Source organism: Scatophagus argus, chromosome 1 (assembly GCF_020382885.2).
Source record: "Scatophagus argus isolate fScaArg1 chromosome 1, fScaArg1.pri, whole genome shotgun sequence".
Taxonomy (NCBI): Eukaryota; Metazoa; Chordata; class Actinopteri; family Scatophagidae; genus Scatophagus; species Scatophagus argus.
Genome location: NC_058493.1, coordinates 4,840,060 through 4,857,520, shown reverse-complemented (window position 1 = coordinate 4,857,520; position 17,461 = coordinate 4,840,060). Strand labels below are relative to the sequence as shown.

The following is a 17,461-nucleotide window of genomic DNA, read 5'->3' as shown; positions in this document are numbered from 1 at the left end:
CCCTCCCCTGTCTCTCCTTTAAATCTCACATAAATCTTTGAGTATCCCTTCTTCCACCAGTGCCACTGCAGAGAAGCACACTTTTCAATTTCTGGAGTGAGAAAAGGACAGGGGGTAAAAAGCCTCTTCCAGTATTACATCATTTCTACTTTATTACCAGTCTTCTGGGAAAATTGGGGCAGCTTTGCAGCCTGGCTATCTGTTTACATTTTCTTTACAAGACTATATTGGAATTATAATTGTGTTCTATGGCACCTTCTTTTGGTGCCTTGCTCTGTTTGAAGGTCCTGTGGACCTGGGGAGATGAAGAAAAATGGACCCCTTTTGAGGGATTCGATTACTGAGGAAGAAAATACAGCTGCACACTGGCCCTTTTTTCTTTTCCCCTTTCTGTTTTCCTCCAGGTGCCAATCTCTCGGGATGCTCAGTATTAGAGCTGGAATGGCGCCGAAGCAACACAATAGTATCAACGCACTGGAAAATAATTTCTCTGTGCAAATAAGGTGAAAACAAAAAGAAGGAAATGTAACTGTCAGATTGGTCACTATGAATTACACATTGAAATTCATGATCCTGCCAGAGTGATATTAATTGCTTTATTGACTCGGGTAAGTATGCTATTTTTATTTATTTATTTTCTTTCAAGTAACCAGAAGTCATAAAGTTGATGTTCTGCATAATTTGGTTGCTTTAATGTCACCTTAAAAAATATTAAATGCATTTATGCAGTCTTTGAACCCAGCCTCTGATTCATAATTCAACAGAGAGTTGAAACTAAGTGAGCAGGTGCCATAACTTAAAACATCACGTCCCCCTAAATACACAACATGTTCTCACTCTCTGCTGGTCAAACACAACAGCTTGGTCAATGGCCCTGAGCTTACGTAACATTAAGTTAAAACCACCCCTACCAACTACTAACTTGGACTTTTCTTGCAGTATATATGATACTGGAGTGCACTGATTACTGTTGTTTTACTATAATTTATTATAAACTGCTAATTTAATGACATTGCTGGAGAAAGTAATTTGTTTTCAAAATATTCAAAAAAGCTTTATCGTTGTACACACACAATGTGACATGCAGGTTACACAAACATTGCATAAATATTCCATCACAACGGCTGATATTCCTGTAGCTCAACTACATTGTGTAGAGCAGTGGAGTGAGACAGTGAATTTGTAACCTTAATAATGTTTGGAATTAATTCAAATGCAAAGCCACAAGCCCAGAGTGCAACCACAGGTGGCAGAGAAGAGAGAGCCGTGGCGAGTGCGAGCCTCCATAACTCATGTCCATTTAGCTGATGACTTCTAATTTTATTATTGTTATTATTTTTTGCTACCATTTCAATGAGATGAGTTTGTTATTTTATACAACAATTTCCTGTGTAATATCATTCTATCAATAAGTAATTACTTGCTTGGCAAATTGCTGTGCAAAATGTTCATCGGAGGGGAGAAGATCCATATCAATTGTTCATTTGCATAATGCAAATGAATCCACAGAGAGGAAAAAAACAACTTTGCTGCCATCGCTGACAGTTGGATACCAGTGCTGTTGCTGGAAAAGCACAAGCGTCTTTACTACAGAGCAGCACAAAGATCTACAACATTTTGCTGCAGTAAACTGAGTCCAGTCCCCATGCTGATGGGTTAAATTTTGTTGTTGTTGTTTTTTTACAGATACTGTGTCAACCGGCTTAAGAAAAACATGCAACCAATATATGAAAAGTGGGGTGGCGTTTTGTGAGGAGTTGTCCATTTGTTGGAGCTCAGGCATTAGCAGAGTATGAGCTCCCTGCCACTCCATTAGGATTTCCCCTGATAGAGTAACACCATTTTAGCCCCCTGTTTACTTAATATGCAGGATCCGGCCCCGTCTATTTGCTTCTAATCAACTGATAAGACGAAAGGCCTTTTCTAAGGCCCCTGGAGGACGAAAACCAAGCTCCTAATGGTCATTAGTAGCAATTATGTTCCGTAACTGGCATACCCCTCTCTGCTTTTGCTGCGCTGGCTGCTTAGGTGCATGTGGATCTGATGTGGACGCAGGGGACCCTGAATGCAACTCAGGAACACTTCACAGAAAGACCTGAGCTGAGTTTGATCATGGCTCATGCTTGATGATAAGCTTAGTTTCCTGTCTGATTGTCTGCTGTGATTGGGATAAGTTGTTCTTTGCGCTCACATGTACAGAGCATTGACTGTGAGTGTGTTTCCTGTGTGTCAGTTGCTGCATGACTCAAAACACCCGTCCACTCTTCCTGCACGCTGAATTATTATTACAATAAAGCCATTGACTGACTTGACTATAATTGCGGTGTAGTCAAAGGCATCTTGAGGACACCATGTGAAGCTGTAGTGTGTCCATCCTGGCACACAGCGTCACCTCCCAATTAGCTAAGTCAGCTCCTTTACTAAAGGATTCTGGAGACTTGTGATTTTTATGCAAAACCACCAAGATCAAACAGCCCCTGCCCTAATCCCCGGAGTCAAACCTGGGGAGTGTGATCCTTATCGACAAACGCTGAGCTGCTGCAGAATAGGATCCCATTACATATGCACAGAGACCCTTTTGACATGCATTTCCCTCCACACCAGTGATGCAACAAAGGCAGGAATCCCGCTCCTATTTTTGCATTGTAAATGTTAGCACACATATTGTGTGCAAAGATCCTGCTGGAGATGCCTGATCTGAATTCTACCTTGATCTTATGTGATATTTGTTGAAGTAAGACAGCACACTCAGGTGTCTGCTCACCTAAATCCTTCCATCCTATTTTCATCTACATGTTAGACTGAATATGATCCATTTATGAATCCTCTGAGATTATTTCTTGGAAGCTTTCTAAGTCAATGAATATTATGGATATGATGACTACTGTGAAGATAAAATGACATAAGTAGCAGCAACATCATACACTCAATCCTGTGTCTATATCAGATGTGTGTGAAGAGCAGCTTGTACGACGAGGAAAGCTGGCGTGCTGTAGGATTCAGCTGTGTGAACTGGTCAACAGAAGAGCTTCACACACACACACACACACACACAAAGCGCACTCAGTGGTGACGAGGAAGGCCATTGTCAGAAAACTAATAAAGAGACAGCGTGTTGCTGCGGTGCGGTAATTACACATCCCAGGATATCAGCTCAGTATTTATAAAAACATCGGGCATCAACAAAGAAGAAAAGGTCATCAAGAAAGACATAACATTAGCATTTTGACTGCATGCACAACACACGGACACATGGGTACACACACAGACTTTAATGCAAGTCTGCATATGTGTGTGTGTGTGTGTGCGTGCATGCACAGCTACACAGACAAACCAGAAAGATAGCGTCATGTTTTCTTATCTGGCTACTCAATGAGACACAGACAATGTGTGTTTGCGTTTGCACGTGCATCTGTGTTTATGTGCCTGCATGTTACTGTGTGCAGAGAGAGACACTGATAAACATGCCACATCTTGGCAAGTGGTGATTCAAGCGGGCGGCGGCTTCTGTAAACACTGGGAGTGCTGCACAGATTGAGATGGAGGGAAATGAGGACCTGTGTGTCTGCTTCCATCCAGATGGAGGCTACAATGGTTTTGGGGTTGGCCCAGGTCGTTTCCCCCTATGACAAACCATTCAAGGATCCATGGAGCCATTAAAATACTGCTGCTTCACCACAGCTGCTCCTCATCTTCTTCAGCTAACAGCAGCAACACGGCTTCATGACGCAGATAAAGCACAGAAAGTAACGTAAAAGGGCAATGTGCCATTTGGCAGAGTGCTCCTCTTCTTAGAGGCGAGGAGAGTCATCTCATGAGACTCAGAGGGGTTTTCCCTCCAAGACACAGCTCCTCTTTTTTGTGAAATTTAAAGTATCGTTGCACTTCTTGTCTTCAGTGCTCAGTACGCAAAGAGAATGTCCTCAAAGCATAATATTGCTGGAAATACTTTTCAGTTCAATGCATTGCTCAAATGGCATTCCTAACCACACAAATGTATAACAAACCAAAGGAATAACAAATCAAGCTTTTGTCTTTATCCGTCATTTGGCAGCTTTTACCTTGCATGTTGCCATGAACATAATCCAGAAATAACATTAATTAATAAAGGCAGCACAGCAGTTCTGTATGGACTTTGCATGATTTTACTGCATATGCTCCTGTGTCCGCCCACAGACATGCAAGTTAACTGGTGAACTGGAAATACTAAATTGCCTGCAGGTGTGAATGTGAGTGTGAATGTGTGTGATAGCATGGCAGGCTGCGAGGGTGTACCCCGCCTCTTGGCCAGTGCATGCTGGGATAGGTGCCAGCCCCCTGTGGCCCTGCAGGGGCAGCAGGATAAGCATAGAAAATGACTATTTGTTTTCAAAAGCAAAATTCAATGTATGATATATTAAATGTAATTACCGTAACTGTGTATATCTAAATTTAATATTGAATGCATTGCATCAGTATGCATTTAAAAGTGTAACTTCCAAAACAGATAAAAGAGAATTTTCATTTGTTATTCTGAAACAGTGAAGACAAGTGAATTTTTGGTCCTGACTGTAATTTGTTTGTTACAAATTGAAATTAAGGGTAGGCTTTCACTTTTCACATGCAAGCCAGATGGTCTAGCTTCCGAGGAAAATACAAGCTTATGTAATACACGCTCTAAAAATGTTAAAGGTGAAATATACAACATTCGCTGCCACCAGAGCACCAGCAAATGTCCATGTCCAATATGTCTTTACATAGCAATTAGTTGTTCGCTGCTATATTAATGTTAAAATTGGCATATATTAAATTTTTAAATACTGTTAAGGGTGTGCTCATTGAAGCGAATGGGAAAAACATGTCCTGTATCAACACTTGTAGATAATATGAAGTTCTCCAGTTAGTAAATAGCTCGTCTCCTGCTGGCTCTCAGTCATAAAATATAAAATGTGCTGCATCATCAGAGTTTATATTTACTTACACGTGAAGTGACGTGACTTTAACTTTTGTTAAGAATAAAATCCTTGTTTGGTATTTAATAAAAACACTACGCTACGTCATCATCAGATCACAAGCAATCAACTTACGCACTTTGATCACTAAATGTTCACACTTCTCCAGAATTACACCAGTCCAGTGTTTCATCAAACTCGTCTGCGATGACGTTACACTAATTGGATGTTCTATTATTCATAATAGCAGAAGTTTTTCTTGGAACTCTTCCTTTCATTAAAACACAATAGAGAAGACCGGGTGTTAGCAAAGATTTGTTCATATTTCATCAGCAAGGCCATCGGTGCATATCCAATCCACAAACACAACAACAGGCAGTTGTGACTCGGATAAAGACAATTAGCCAGACTTCGATAACAGACGGCCTCTACCCCCTAAAAGCTTTTCACATGTTTCTGGCATGCTCTGTTCAATGTCCCTCAACACATCATTTTGTTGCCATCAAGAGAGAAGAGAGCAGCTGAGAGAAACGACATAACATGCCATGTCCCTTGTTGTGCACACGGCGCTGGCATACGACGCACATACAGCAGGATTCTTTGAGAACAATTTCAACATCCTGCACACTCGGCCATGATTCGCATTAAGCATTCATGATTCATCTGGATTTTATATTATAACGTTTTGAATTTTTCATGCACGTACCCTCCTCCCCTTCACTTCCCACCCCCTTTTCTGATCCAACTGAAAAAAAAAAGAAGAATTAATCAAACATTGGAGGAGGAAGAAAGTGTCACTTTCACACACACAAAGAAGTGTGTGTTTCCATCATCACCACCTGCTTGTGATATCCAGGGGACTTTTTCTTGAAGTCAGTTCATTTATAAGGCTCAGGCTGGATGCATCACATGCACCTTGGAGACACAAACAAAAGGGAAAGGCATTATTAGAGAGATACAGGTGTCTTCACAGGTAGAGTGTAAGTAAGGTCTGAGAGGAAAGTATGGAGTGTGTGTGTGTGTGTTGGGGGGGGCTGCCCTTTTACGTACCCACCACTCCTCCCTTGGCTATTATTTCAGCTACCTTTTTGTTCTTTCTGCAGAAGGGATCATTAAACTGAAATAATTCATTTGTGAGAAAGGTCAAAGCCACAGTCTGTTGGCACCCAGATACCTGAGTTAGGAGTGGTTACATTGAGAGAGAGAAGAGAGCAAAGGACGGAGCCATTGATTCTTCTTGTGTGTTTTTTCACTGTCAGCTCAGTGATTGAGGTGAGTAACCCTCTGCTTTCTGCTCAGCGGTGATAATAATCATCATCTTTAATACCTGTTATAGGTGAGGACACCGATCTTCAAGTAAATGTCACATTCACTGTTTACCAAGGCTGCTTTGTTGTTATTATATTGCATGAGACAGTTGAGGAAGAGTTGAGGAAGGCAGAGAAGAGCTAGAAAAGGACCAAGGAAGGAAAGTAAGGAGGCGGAGAAAGAGAGTCGAGGACTGTCATCTTTTAAGTGCCAGAAATAGCCCCCCACCACCCCCACCCCAGGATCCAAAACTCCTTCCTCATTGTCTCTCTTGCTCCAGCCCACGTGTGCTCCCAGCTAACCGTGAAGCCAAATGCACATCCAGTCGCACAATAACAACATCCATTCTTAACAAGATTACTCCAGCAGTCCCAGTTTGGCTGATGGGACGTGTATGGGAGCAGAGGCGCGGGGATAAGCCGTCTGCAGTCGCTTGCAGCATTTCACATACACTGGGCTCTATCCATAGGAGAGGAGCTGCCTGGGGAGTAGAGCCAAACATCGAGCCCACAAGAGCACACTGGCACTGGGAGCATAAATCTTTAGCTGCTGCTGCCACTGCTGCTGCTTATGCCCACGACTGCTATGTCAGAGGCAAGGGCCAATTAGCAGGTTTCAGATAATCATAATCATTTGATTTGAATAATCAGATTTGAATAATTGTAACCTCATTTACTGGTACTGATGTTTGCCTGGTGTTTTGCCTAGTCCAGATTCATACACAAGCAGAGTGACCAACATCAGGCTGTTTATGGTTGCCTTGATTTAGTTGTCTGTCGCTGCCTGTTTAAAATATGGCTATCCACGGGCCTGTGTTTTATCTAAGAGATCAACAATCCCTTAAATGTCAGCAGAAGACAAAGGCCGAGATGCTTAAGCCTGTTAAATTGCAAATGCATCTCTTGATGCTTCGAGAGAGATATAACCCAAACAAAGCAAAATCCCCCCATTTTGTAAAGAAACTAGACTAATTTAGCCAAAACATAACACGAGCCAGGCATCTGAGGTGAACTGCTTTAATTCCTATAAATTAGTTAGAGCAAAGTTCGAGGCAGAGTGCCAGATGATTTAGCCTGCTAAGCGCTCCACCTCCGCACAGCCAGCCCAGGCCAAGCCTGGTGAGCCAGGGAGTGTGAGGGAGGCAGGAGGACATGAGAGAAGAGGGGAAGGAAGGCAGTTAAAAGGTGACCGGGTTGGGCGAGACTTAATGAGAGGCGAGGACTTTGCTAGATTTCCATTGGAAGAGTTTGACACTATTGACTGAGAAACACTGACACATGAGAGAGCTAACTGCAGCAATGACGTCCGTGTTGAAACCATAAAGGATCCATTTGTTATGAATTAGCACCGATGTAGAGGCTCAGGAAAGTGGCCCCCGCATGATCTACTTACTGTACAATGTGGATTTAATCACACTGAGCCACAGATGTGAGTGATAGCAGCAAGCTTGTTATTTTGCTCAGGGACTCTGAAGCTGTGTGAATGGATGTGCTTTCCTGTTAAATTCTAATTGCAGCTGATGCATGTCCACAAGAGAGCTTCCAGGGATCACGGATGCGTCATGTGCCTCCTTATGATACACTGAGCTAAACCATGATTTCAGCTCCCTTATGAAAATACACAGGCAGAAAATGCACTACACGATTTAATGCACAGCGGTCAGCATGTACGTGTGAGAGGAAAGGAAAGGTAGGGCATTATGAGCTGTGCATGCTCCACGTTTATGTGTGTGGCTGAGTGTCTAAAGATACATAGAGGGGAACAGAATGAGTGACATCTACTTTTATTAAATGATCACTGACAGGCTGGTGAAAACAAAACTACTTGGCAATAACATTTAAGATAGAAGCCATTACAGTGTTTCTCGGGAAAGTAATAATGTCAATGAGGATGAGGTCACCTTTAAATTTGAAATGCTACAGCCTTCAGTCTGCAGTTTCGGCTCAAATCACACATACAGAGCAGTTAAGGGAAAATCTTTCATAAGTGCAAAGCTGTTTGCAAAGCTATAAAGCTTTAAGGACACACTGTATTTACCATTGCACACATAACCCTCATATCTAAACATACTCCACCCAAGCCTGGGTCCGCTCATCTTATTTTAGTCTATAACACTCCCAAATGGACTGCTGTGTGGCACACACATGCACATACACATACACAGCTTGTTAATGGGAACCAGGATGACAACACAAAGCCATAGACAACCTGTCAAGCTCTTCGAGGGCAGCACTAATGCGATCCCACAGCTCTATCAGAGCCACCGCTGGGCCTAGTGTTTTATTACAGACTGGGAGGGACAGGCAGAGAGAGAGAGCGATTGGAAAGCAAGAGGAAGACTGTGACCATGGCCCATTGATATAATGGCTCTGCCAGCATTAGTGATATACTGTACAGGTGAGCCTCTGGGAAACAGAGGAGCGTGGTAACAAAGCAGGGAAAAGAGGTGGAAGCAGAGGACAGAGGGATGTTAGCATGTTTTCATTTCTTTTTCCAAATTACACAAGAGCAGGGAATGGAGATCTAAGGGCTGAGAGACAGAGGAGCTGCTGCTAGACTGCAGCTCAATATGGATCTTTGTGGTGCTGCCTGAAGAGAGATTACAGAGCTGTATTTCAGGAGATGTTGTGGGTGTGAGAAACAGAATTAAATGAAGTCCAACAAACGCTGATGGGCTTTCCATTCCTGGATTTAATGACAGCTTTTTGATTCAACCCTCTCACTGTGGCACTGGAACCTGTGTCTAATTTGGGCTATATTTCAGAATTTATTATATTCAAGCCAATGCTTATAATTTATGTGTCAAATTGGCCATCAATCACTGGCAATAATTGGGCTGATATTCTCGTTAACTCCCACTCCTCATCCATCAATCAAAGGCAGAGCCAGATATCCGCTCAACTGCTGGAGCCAGAGCAAATGCAGATTAAGGTGGGGGATTCCCGCTAATCAGAGGCCACATCGGCACCACTCAGTCAAGAAGGGGGATCAACCTTTGATCTGTAGCAACCACAGGGCCACAGGCAAGGAGTCTCAGGGTGCTCCGGCAGCTGCATTCAGGACTCAATCTCGTCTTAGCTTTGCCTTGCATCGCCAAAGCCCGACACTTGGAGAAATTTTAACAATGTCATTGTACCACACCCCATCAGCCCTGGAGGCAAGCTTTCTTGGGCTCAAGAGTCCCTCTCTCCATAATCACCCCATCACAGAGAGACAGACAGACAAAGGTGGGGTAGGGGGGTGGTGGGGGCAGAACCAATGCAATCCAGCTGAACAGGAGTAGCTTGCATCAGTATTTAAAGACTGATGTCCCACATCTTGTACCAGTGTACAAGTACAATCTTGTATTAAGTTCAGAAAGCAACAAAAGCAACAAAAAGGTTTGAACTGAATTGGGAACACTATCCCAGAAAAAGATAATTCACTCAGGTGATAAAAAACTCCAAACTTAACTGCAATGGAAAAATTCATACATACACCATTCAGTAAAGGAACAACCTGAACCAATGAATCCAAGCTGTGATTTTTCATTAGCTTCACCTGAATCTCTAAAGGGGAAAACAAGAAAGAACAATTGAGCCCCTTCAGACAAGTCAGTACTAGAAGAGGTTCTTCATTTTTGAGGGGAACACAGCAAACATTGGTTATATTACTGAATATCACCTCTGCTTCCAGCAAAACAGCCTGCAGATTACACCACCAATCTGATGCTACTGTGGCCCCTCTTGTTGGGAATCCTGTCAAACAGCTTGTTTGGAAGAATGAAGCTTGTGTTTCTTTTTCCCCCAGCACACACACACACACACACACACGCACACAAAGAGACAAAACCATTTTTTTTTCTTCTGGACATATCAGCTTTCCTGGGTGAATCAATAATCAAAGCTTTTTTTCCTCTCTGTATTACTGTCAGTCCTTGCAGTCTTGCAGCTCAGCCCGAATTGATGAATATTAATGCTTGATTATCAATTCTCTTTGTGTAATAACACATACAATGCTGTGTTGGACAAAGTGTTGGACAATGGGACGAGGGATCAGTTAATTTCACCACATCTGCACTACAATTCAGCAAACAGGGATCCATCATTATTAATACTTGCACAGCATATGCTAAATGATTGCTGGTAAGCATAGGAGTCTAGAACAGTTACATCTGTGGCTGCAAGATACTCCAGCGCTAACTGTCATCAATCTGCCTCACACTACAAAGGAAACACATTCTGATTTCTCTTTGGTGCAAACACAGCAATTTGTTCACTGTTTGTCTTTTGTTCCAAGGCAGTGTTGTGCCTTTAATGGCCTGATGTAAATGAGTTGCTTCTTTGTATGTTTGAATAATTGAAATAGCTTTTACTAAAGAGGCAAAACGGTTGGGAAAACCTGGCTGACATTGCAGAGGGTTTGCATAGTCCTCATGCCAAAATGAAGAAAGGTCTTCAACAAGATTGCAACAACCTTGTAAACCACAGAACTCTCATTTCATTTTAAAATCCGGGATACACTTCACCATTATGGTTGTGCAATGGGAAATCAAGAGATGCTCTGACTAAAATTACCCTCTGCCTACCTTCAAATGGTCTGCATGAGAGTCTTCACAAGTTGAAGTGGTATCTCCCACTTGTTGTCAACAATGAGCAAATGTCCCGTGGCTCAGTTGGTATAAGCGATATGTTCAAGTCTTTCCACGCTTACACTCTATTTGTCTATTTCTATTCTTAATGATAGGTTATTTCTGAGCGGTCCCTGGCTCATGATGAGTAATCCTAAAATCCCTTCCAACACCGTGTTCATGTTAAGCTACAGCCGAGCAACAAGCTTTCACAGCTGTCTCCCCTGCTTCACTTTAACAGGTACTGCATGTCTGCCTCCCCGACGCCAACAGGACTGACGGGGGCTGACGAGCGAGCCGCTCAGTGAATCACAATGTCAAGAAAAAACGATGCGCTGAAGAAGAACAGCAAAAGGGAAGGGTGCTGTCACGCCTTGTGGCTGTCCTTCTCTTCTCACTCTTCCATACACCCCCCCCCCCACACACACACACTTTCCTGCATTTATGCTAATAGTCTCTGCTGAGAGAGAACATTGAGAATGACATGCCGTTAAAAATCGATGGCACAATCTCTCTCTGTCCCTCTCACAAACACTATCTCTCCCTCTCATTGTTGGGGTAGTTGAGGGGGGCCTGGTCACAGACAAAGATTGGGGAAGCACGTATAATTAAACCTCAGAGTGCACCAACACTACAAAACTATGGGATGGAAAGAGTCCAATCTTGGCTTGGAGTTCCTTGATAACGGACCCACAACCACAGTCACAGACGGCCTCACACACAGCAGAGGAAATTGTGCAAAATACAGAGAGAGCTGTATGACCCATTTGAATCACACCTCCCACCCATTTGATTCATTTTTTAATTAAGCGTGTGAAACACAGAGGAAGAAAAGGAGACACAAGGACTGAGAGGGAGAAAGATTTATAGTCTTAAACCAATACTGTGCCATCTTGGTGTAACACAGGACTTATCTTAGCTCTGCCAGGCATACTCATGAGCACTTAACCTTGCAGTGAACGCAACCCATCATCATCGCCTTGCAAAAGGCAAACTGAGTTCCTCTTCACCCAGAGCTGGCCCCCTATCCTGTGCCCAATCCTTGCATGTCCTTCAGCAGGAAGATGCCCATACCTATGATTAACCTATCCTCCAGTCAGGTTTGCTGCAACACATTAACTGAGGCCTTGAAAGAAAGCATCCCTCATGATCTGGAGAACAACTTGGTTTTGTGCCACCAATCCTCTGTTGACAATCTCAATCTCAAATTCTGGCCAGAGGCGCGCAGCATTCCCAGCAAGAGTGTGTGTGAGCTTAGAATTATAAATTAAAACTCTGTCATCCACATTTGTCCTCATTAAATATCTTCTGCTTGTGTGGCTTTCCTTTTTTTTTCTTTTTCCTTTTCTTTTTTTTTTCTTTTTTTTTTTTGTATTTTTTAAGAAATGTTTTCAGGTTAAATATCCATAAATATGAAACAATTTACTTGGTGATATGTCAAATGAAGCTCAGCTGCGATCTAACCTTCAAATTCTGAGCTCACGTATGGTCACTGTGGCCCTGGTGAGTGTTTGTTTGTTTCAGCATTTTGATGAGCAGCCATTGTCAAATCCAGCAGAGGCTGCCTAATTGACTCACTTGAAAAATTAATGCATCACTTAACAGCATTTTTGTGTTCGTATGGTATTTAGAAAACACAGGTGCAAATCCCGCATGGTGGCAAATGTTTAATTGATGCAGCCATATGACAACGCTCGGGATCGAAGAAAAAAGAAAGAGAGAAAGATGAAGTGAAATTAAGTACTTACTTGGACTTATTTTTCTTGTGCAACAAAAATGTAACCAGCTTTTTTCTGCTGTAGTGCTGCCAGGTGCCATGTCTGAAGGGCTGGAAAATATTTCAATGCACTACAGGTGTAATATTTCCTAAACAAGAAAGGAATATCCACCAATTATGAAATATTAGGCATGAGACACTGTTTGCAAAAGCTATTACTGAACTAGATCAAATATTGAGCTTGATAGCTTGCATTTCTGCCCATGCCAGAGTGGAGGGGTGATATTCTAGGGGAGGAAAGCGAGCGGCTGCCAGCCTGACTCTCCCCAGGTGAGTCCCAGCAATGAGCTGTGAACAAGCTGCTTTGGCCAGGCTGGCCAGCAGCCTTCCCTTCCCTTGAAACCTGCCTGACACAGGCCAGGGAGCAGGTGGCCCTTAGCCGCAGGATTAGCCTGCAGTTCTGTTCATTACAGAGCTGCGATAGAAAAGCTAGCCATAACTAAAATAGTCATCTCTCATCTATGTCATGTACAATTCGCACCTACCTAAAAATGGGTAGAAGCAAAAATGGGGCAATAAAATTAAAAAACGACAACAAAGTTAAAGAAAGCCAACCTTTCTCATGCATCTCTGTTTTGTAAGGAACATCGTAAGTGTGGTTTAAAAAAAAAAAAAAAGTAAAGTAAGAATGTGTGTATCTGAGATTTCACGGATACCCAACACTGCAAAAACATTGCCATTTTTATTTGATGATGAGTTTAATTATTTCTAAAAGCGTTTTGTGACAACACACACACACACACACACACACACACACACACTCTCTCTCTCTCTCTTGTCCCCATATCGCTGCTTCCCCTGCACCACCAAAACCCTCCCACTGCCCATGGGAAGAAAAAAAAAATGGAGGAACCATTCAAATGGCCGAATTAATGTTTCCACACGATAAGCAAGCTTAATATAATGCTGACAATCACAGCACTCACCCTGCCAACTAGAATTGGATCTGGTCCAGAAAATTCCTCCAGCACAAACATTTGATTCCAAACCCATCCTCTCTTGGCGCGACTCAGTAATCTTTGTCCTTCGCCAAGCCCACTCGCCACCACTGCAGACCCACCAGTTTGTGTACTTTTGGACTGGCCTATGATCGGAGTCATAGACACGCAGGGAACACACGTAATCCACACCAGCAGCAAGGACATCCACAGATCCATGAGCATCTCCTCGGACCGCTTTGGCATCCTGTCGTTGTGTGTTTAGTTTGTTTGTTTGTTTGTTTGTTTGTTTGTTTTACAAGACTCTTCTCTCTAGGTCTCTCGTTTCCAACTCCTCTGCTCAGATCAACAGCTCCTTCTTAGATAACAAGAAAAGGTTACTTGTGTCCTCTTTGAACAGCGGAGCTTGCATTCATGGTGTGATAAAGGTCACTTGCATGGCTTGGCATGCCTCCATAGCAGTTGGTGAGGGGGTGAGGCGCTCAGCACAGCATCCATTTGGCGTTATTCCGAGGGGGAGACCTATAAGGGAGCAATCACAGTTTGTTAGTTTGCTTTTAGTCTTGTGAGGAGTTGTCAGGGAGCACAGAAGAAAGAGGAAGGTGGGAATAAGAAAGTGGGGTCAAATAAACATTGGAACAAATCAGACAAGACAGCCAGAATAAGACACAAAAAAAATCAGTTTCTAAGCAGAAAGATAAAAAAAGAGGATTCAAAAACAGGAAGGGAATTCTCATTTTAGTATGTCAAGATGTCACATCACCATTACAAATGATCTATCTATAGCGGCCATTAGGCTTTATTCCAATCTTGATTTCATATTATCCTGCTACAACTGAACGACAAATGGGTATGTCTGTGCTCTGAGGCTATTCAGCCCACAACATCAGATTGCCCTGCTTTAATCTGTTGTTCTGGGGATTATCCTGGAAAGATTTTGAACAATTACATGTTTCTTATGATTAATGTTTTGTTTTTGACGATACATACGGATGAAAATGTTGTTAGAGGCTAACACTCACAATTCTTCAAACATCCGTGCACGCGTGCATGCAATAGTGTCAGCTTTAGATTTCGAGGGTGGCTGCAGGTGAGCGCTACAATGTCAACAGCGCTGTAGCTCACGGATATCACAGTAATCCAGATGAGATCATTGTGAAGGTATTTAGAGAATCACTGAATCAAATATACCATATTACATCGGAGCTGCTGTTGCCTGATAAGCATGGACATAAACTTTTTTTTTTTTTTTTTAAGCACAGAAAGACTGTAATCAAATAAGAATAACTGCATAGAGCAGAGTGACATAAGGTATCAATAAGATTATTATTTATTTATTTAAAAATAAACCGGTGTCATTTTTGTCCGTTGATCAAAAACAGTTTGGCCTTTAAAACACACTGATGTGCGTTTTTCACCAGAATGTACAACCACCGGATAAAAACGCACAGACACAAAGGGCTGAGCTTTGTGTTGTCCTCAGCTAAAGCTGATGCAGGTGGACATTCTATCACAGCACCGAATGGCTCGTCTGCAGCACAGTGTCAGTGTTAGTTCTGCTAACTTTTACTACACACGGTGTGTCACTGCGGTCATACGCTCATTTGTTCCAGCAATGCAGTTCCAAAGACAATAAGCTGTAACTTATTCCACCTGAAGTCAGCTGCAGTATCAGAAAGTCTGGAGTGATCCGAGTTACTGTGACATTCTCCAACTACTGGCACTGACCCGGAGACTCAGCGATACGGATCAGGTTAATAATAAAAAGAAGGGGGGCGGTGGACAGGGGGGAAGACAAAGAGATTGTAAACCGGTTAAAATTATAAACCTCATAAAATCAAACCACATATAAATGATTTTCCTCTTTTAAGTGCATTTTATGTTAGTACGGTGCGTGACTAAGCAGGCAGTTTCAGCACCACGGGGGCAGGACAGCTCCCCGCCAGAGAGCAGCCGGTCCAGACTGCTCAGCCTGGAAACTGAGCGCCTGCAGCCGGCAGAGGAGCTGTCCAAGGTGCTCCGTGCACAGGACCATGTATTTCCCAATGTATTGTTAGCCGGTAAAATAAATAAGCAATAGAAGCACGAACTGACCCACAAAGTTTGACGAAGCCGCTTTCCTTTTACGCATCCGCTATAGTCTGCAGCACGTACTCCGATTACTTAAATTCGTCCTCTCTCTGAAGTTTTACGCTTTGAGGAGACATCGTTTCCACTCAGCTCTTCTCTGTGCATCAAATGTGGCACTAAGAGCGCATAAGCAGCTCAGTTTACATACACAGACAGTATATGTGCGTCTCACACCGCGACAGATGCAAGTGAAATGTGAATAAATATGATAGCCTAAGTTGCAGACCTTTCTGTGGACTAGTTCTGGCGCTTCGTGTCATCTCGCTCCTGTAAATGTGGAAGGATATAACCGTATCCCCGAGGTGGAGAAAAGCTGAAGTCCTGTTAAACCCCTTCACTAAACACTGGTGTAAATCAGTAATACCTGTTAGGTTTACATAGCGTGGTGACGGGCTGTACTTACTAGTGAGACTTGCATCCTTTTCCGCTGCTGCACCATTTCACCGTTTTTTTTCCTCTCTCTCTCTCAAAATACGCAAAAGAAAGTCCAACGTGTTTCATTCGAGGCGGTGGGCAAATGAGCGAAAGGCGGAGAGGTGAGAGGCTAGAAATCCTTCCTGCAGTTTGTCAAGGCGGAGTGACAGTGTTTGAGGTTGTAGTTAAGAGCTCCGACCGGCTTGCTGGCTGACTGGAAAAGTGAGGAGGAGATGGAGCAGAGATGCACGGTGGCGAAGAGAGCCTCCCCTTCGCGGCGCTCATTGGGTTGATGAGGAGCCGGGTCAACAGGCGCGCAAATGAATGCATGCCGCTCTTCCCAGGCAAACGTGCAAAGCTTTTCGTCTCGGGTTGTTGTAGATATTACACTGGTGTGGGCAGTTAAATTTCTCTCATCGCTATATTCAGTTTCTGTATTTTTCTCCGATATTCCAACTCTTCTCATTGTTGAGTCTGCGGCGCCTGAGTTGGCCCTCACTCCACTGCGTTCGTGGTGAAGATGAAATAGGCCATGCGATCTGTGAAACGAAACCGAGGCAGCTCATTTACACTGTCATTTGATAGGGTTAAGCAATGAACAGATGGACACACACATTGTAGCCCCGTTGGCACAGTGGAAAGTAGAGCCAGTCATGTAGGCTCACTGCATTACAGTTCTGTGGCCTCCTTTATTTGTATTCTTGGCACATTAATGCTGGGTAAGAAATACTGTGCGTAAAAAAGAACTAACGCCCAGACTATTAAAAGACAAGGAGCCGGGAAAGTGTTACACAGGTCTAATTAAGACGGTTAGTGAAAAGGTCATGCTCATCATTGCGTAGCTGAATGTGAGGGTTTGTGTGAGAGCAGTAAAGTGTGTGAGTGACAGCAGAGGGGGCCCATGCTGCTGTCCACGGAGAGAGCCCTCTAGTGTTTGTCCAGCTACTCGGCAGCAGCCAGGCAGGCCCTGGGGGAGCAGATTTTATTAGTACAGCAAGAGAGGGTGGTCACTATACTGTGTGACACACATGGATTTTTTCAGCTGCGAGAATCTCTTTATGAAACCCATTTCAGCCCTCAGAGCCTGTGCATCCCTCTCTTATCCATCACATAACCTCACATTCACACAACCTCAGCTTGATGCTAAAATATTTGCATGCATATTCAGTGATAAGAAGGCTCAGTGGAAGAGTGAAAGAGTTTGTCTGTGAGCACAACATGTTATTGTACCTTGCCACCTCAACACAACAGAACTATTCCTCACAGGCTTTGCCTGGCGGAGGCCTTTCGACCCAAAGTGCCAGGGATCCCAATTAGCAAAGACATCAAGTCCACCATTATTTATTTCTGTACC

General features: G+C 43.2%; 1 protein-coding gene across 2 annotated transcripts in view; it reads right to left on the bottom strand.

Annotated features, from left to right (window-relative positions):
• The window catches only part of cdh8 (cadherin 8), an 84,048-nt gene extending 67,512 nt beyond the window's left edge, over positions 1–16,536 (bottom strand). For both annotated transcript variants that reach the window (XM_046399291.1, XM_046399370.1), the window contains exons 1-2: positions 16,097–16,536; positions 13,552–14,085 (exon numbers count right to left, since the gene is read on the bottom strand). In XM_046399291.1, the coding sequence (XP_046255247.1) occupies positions 13,552–13,809 (258 nt within the window). In that variant the 5' untranslated portion in view covers positions 13,810–14,085; positions 16,097–16,536. The remainder of the gene's footprint in view (positions 1–13,551; positions 14,086–16,096) is intronic.
• Positions 16,537–17,461: the final 925 nt, after the last annotated feature.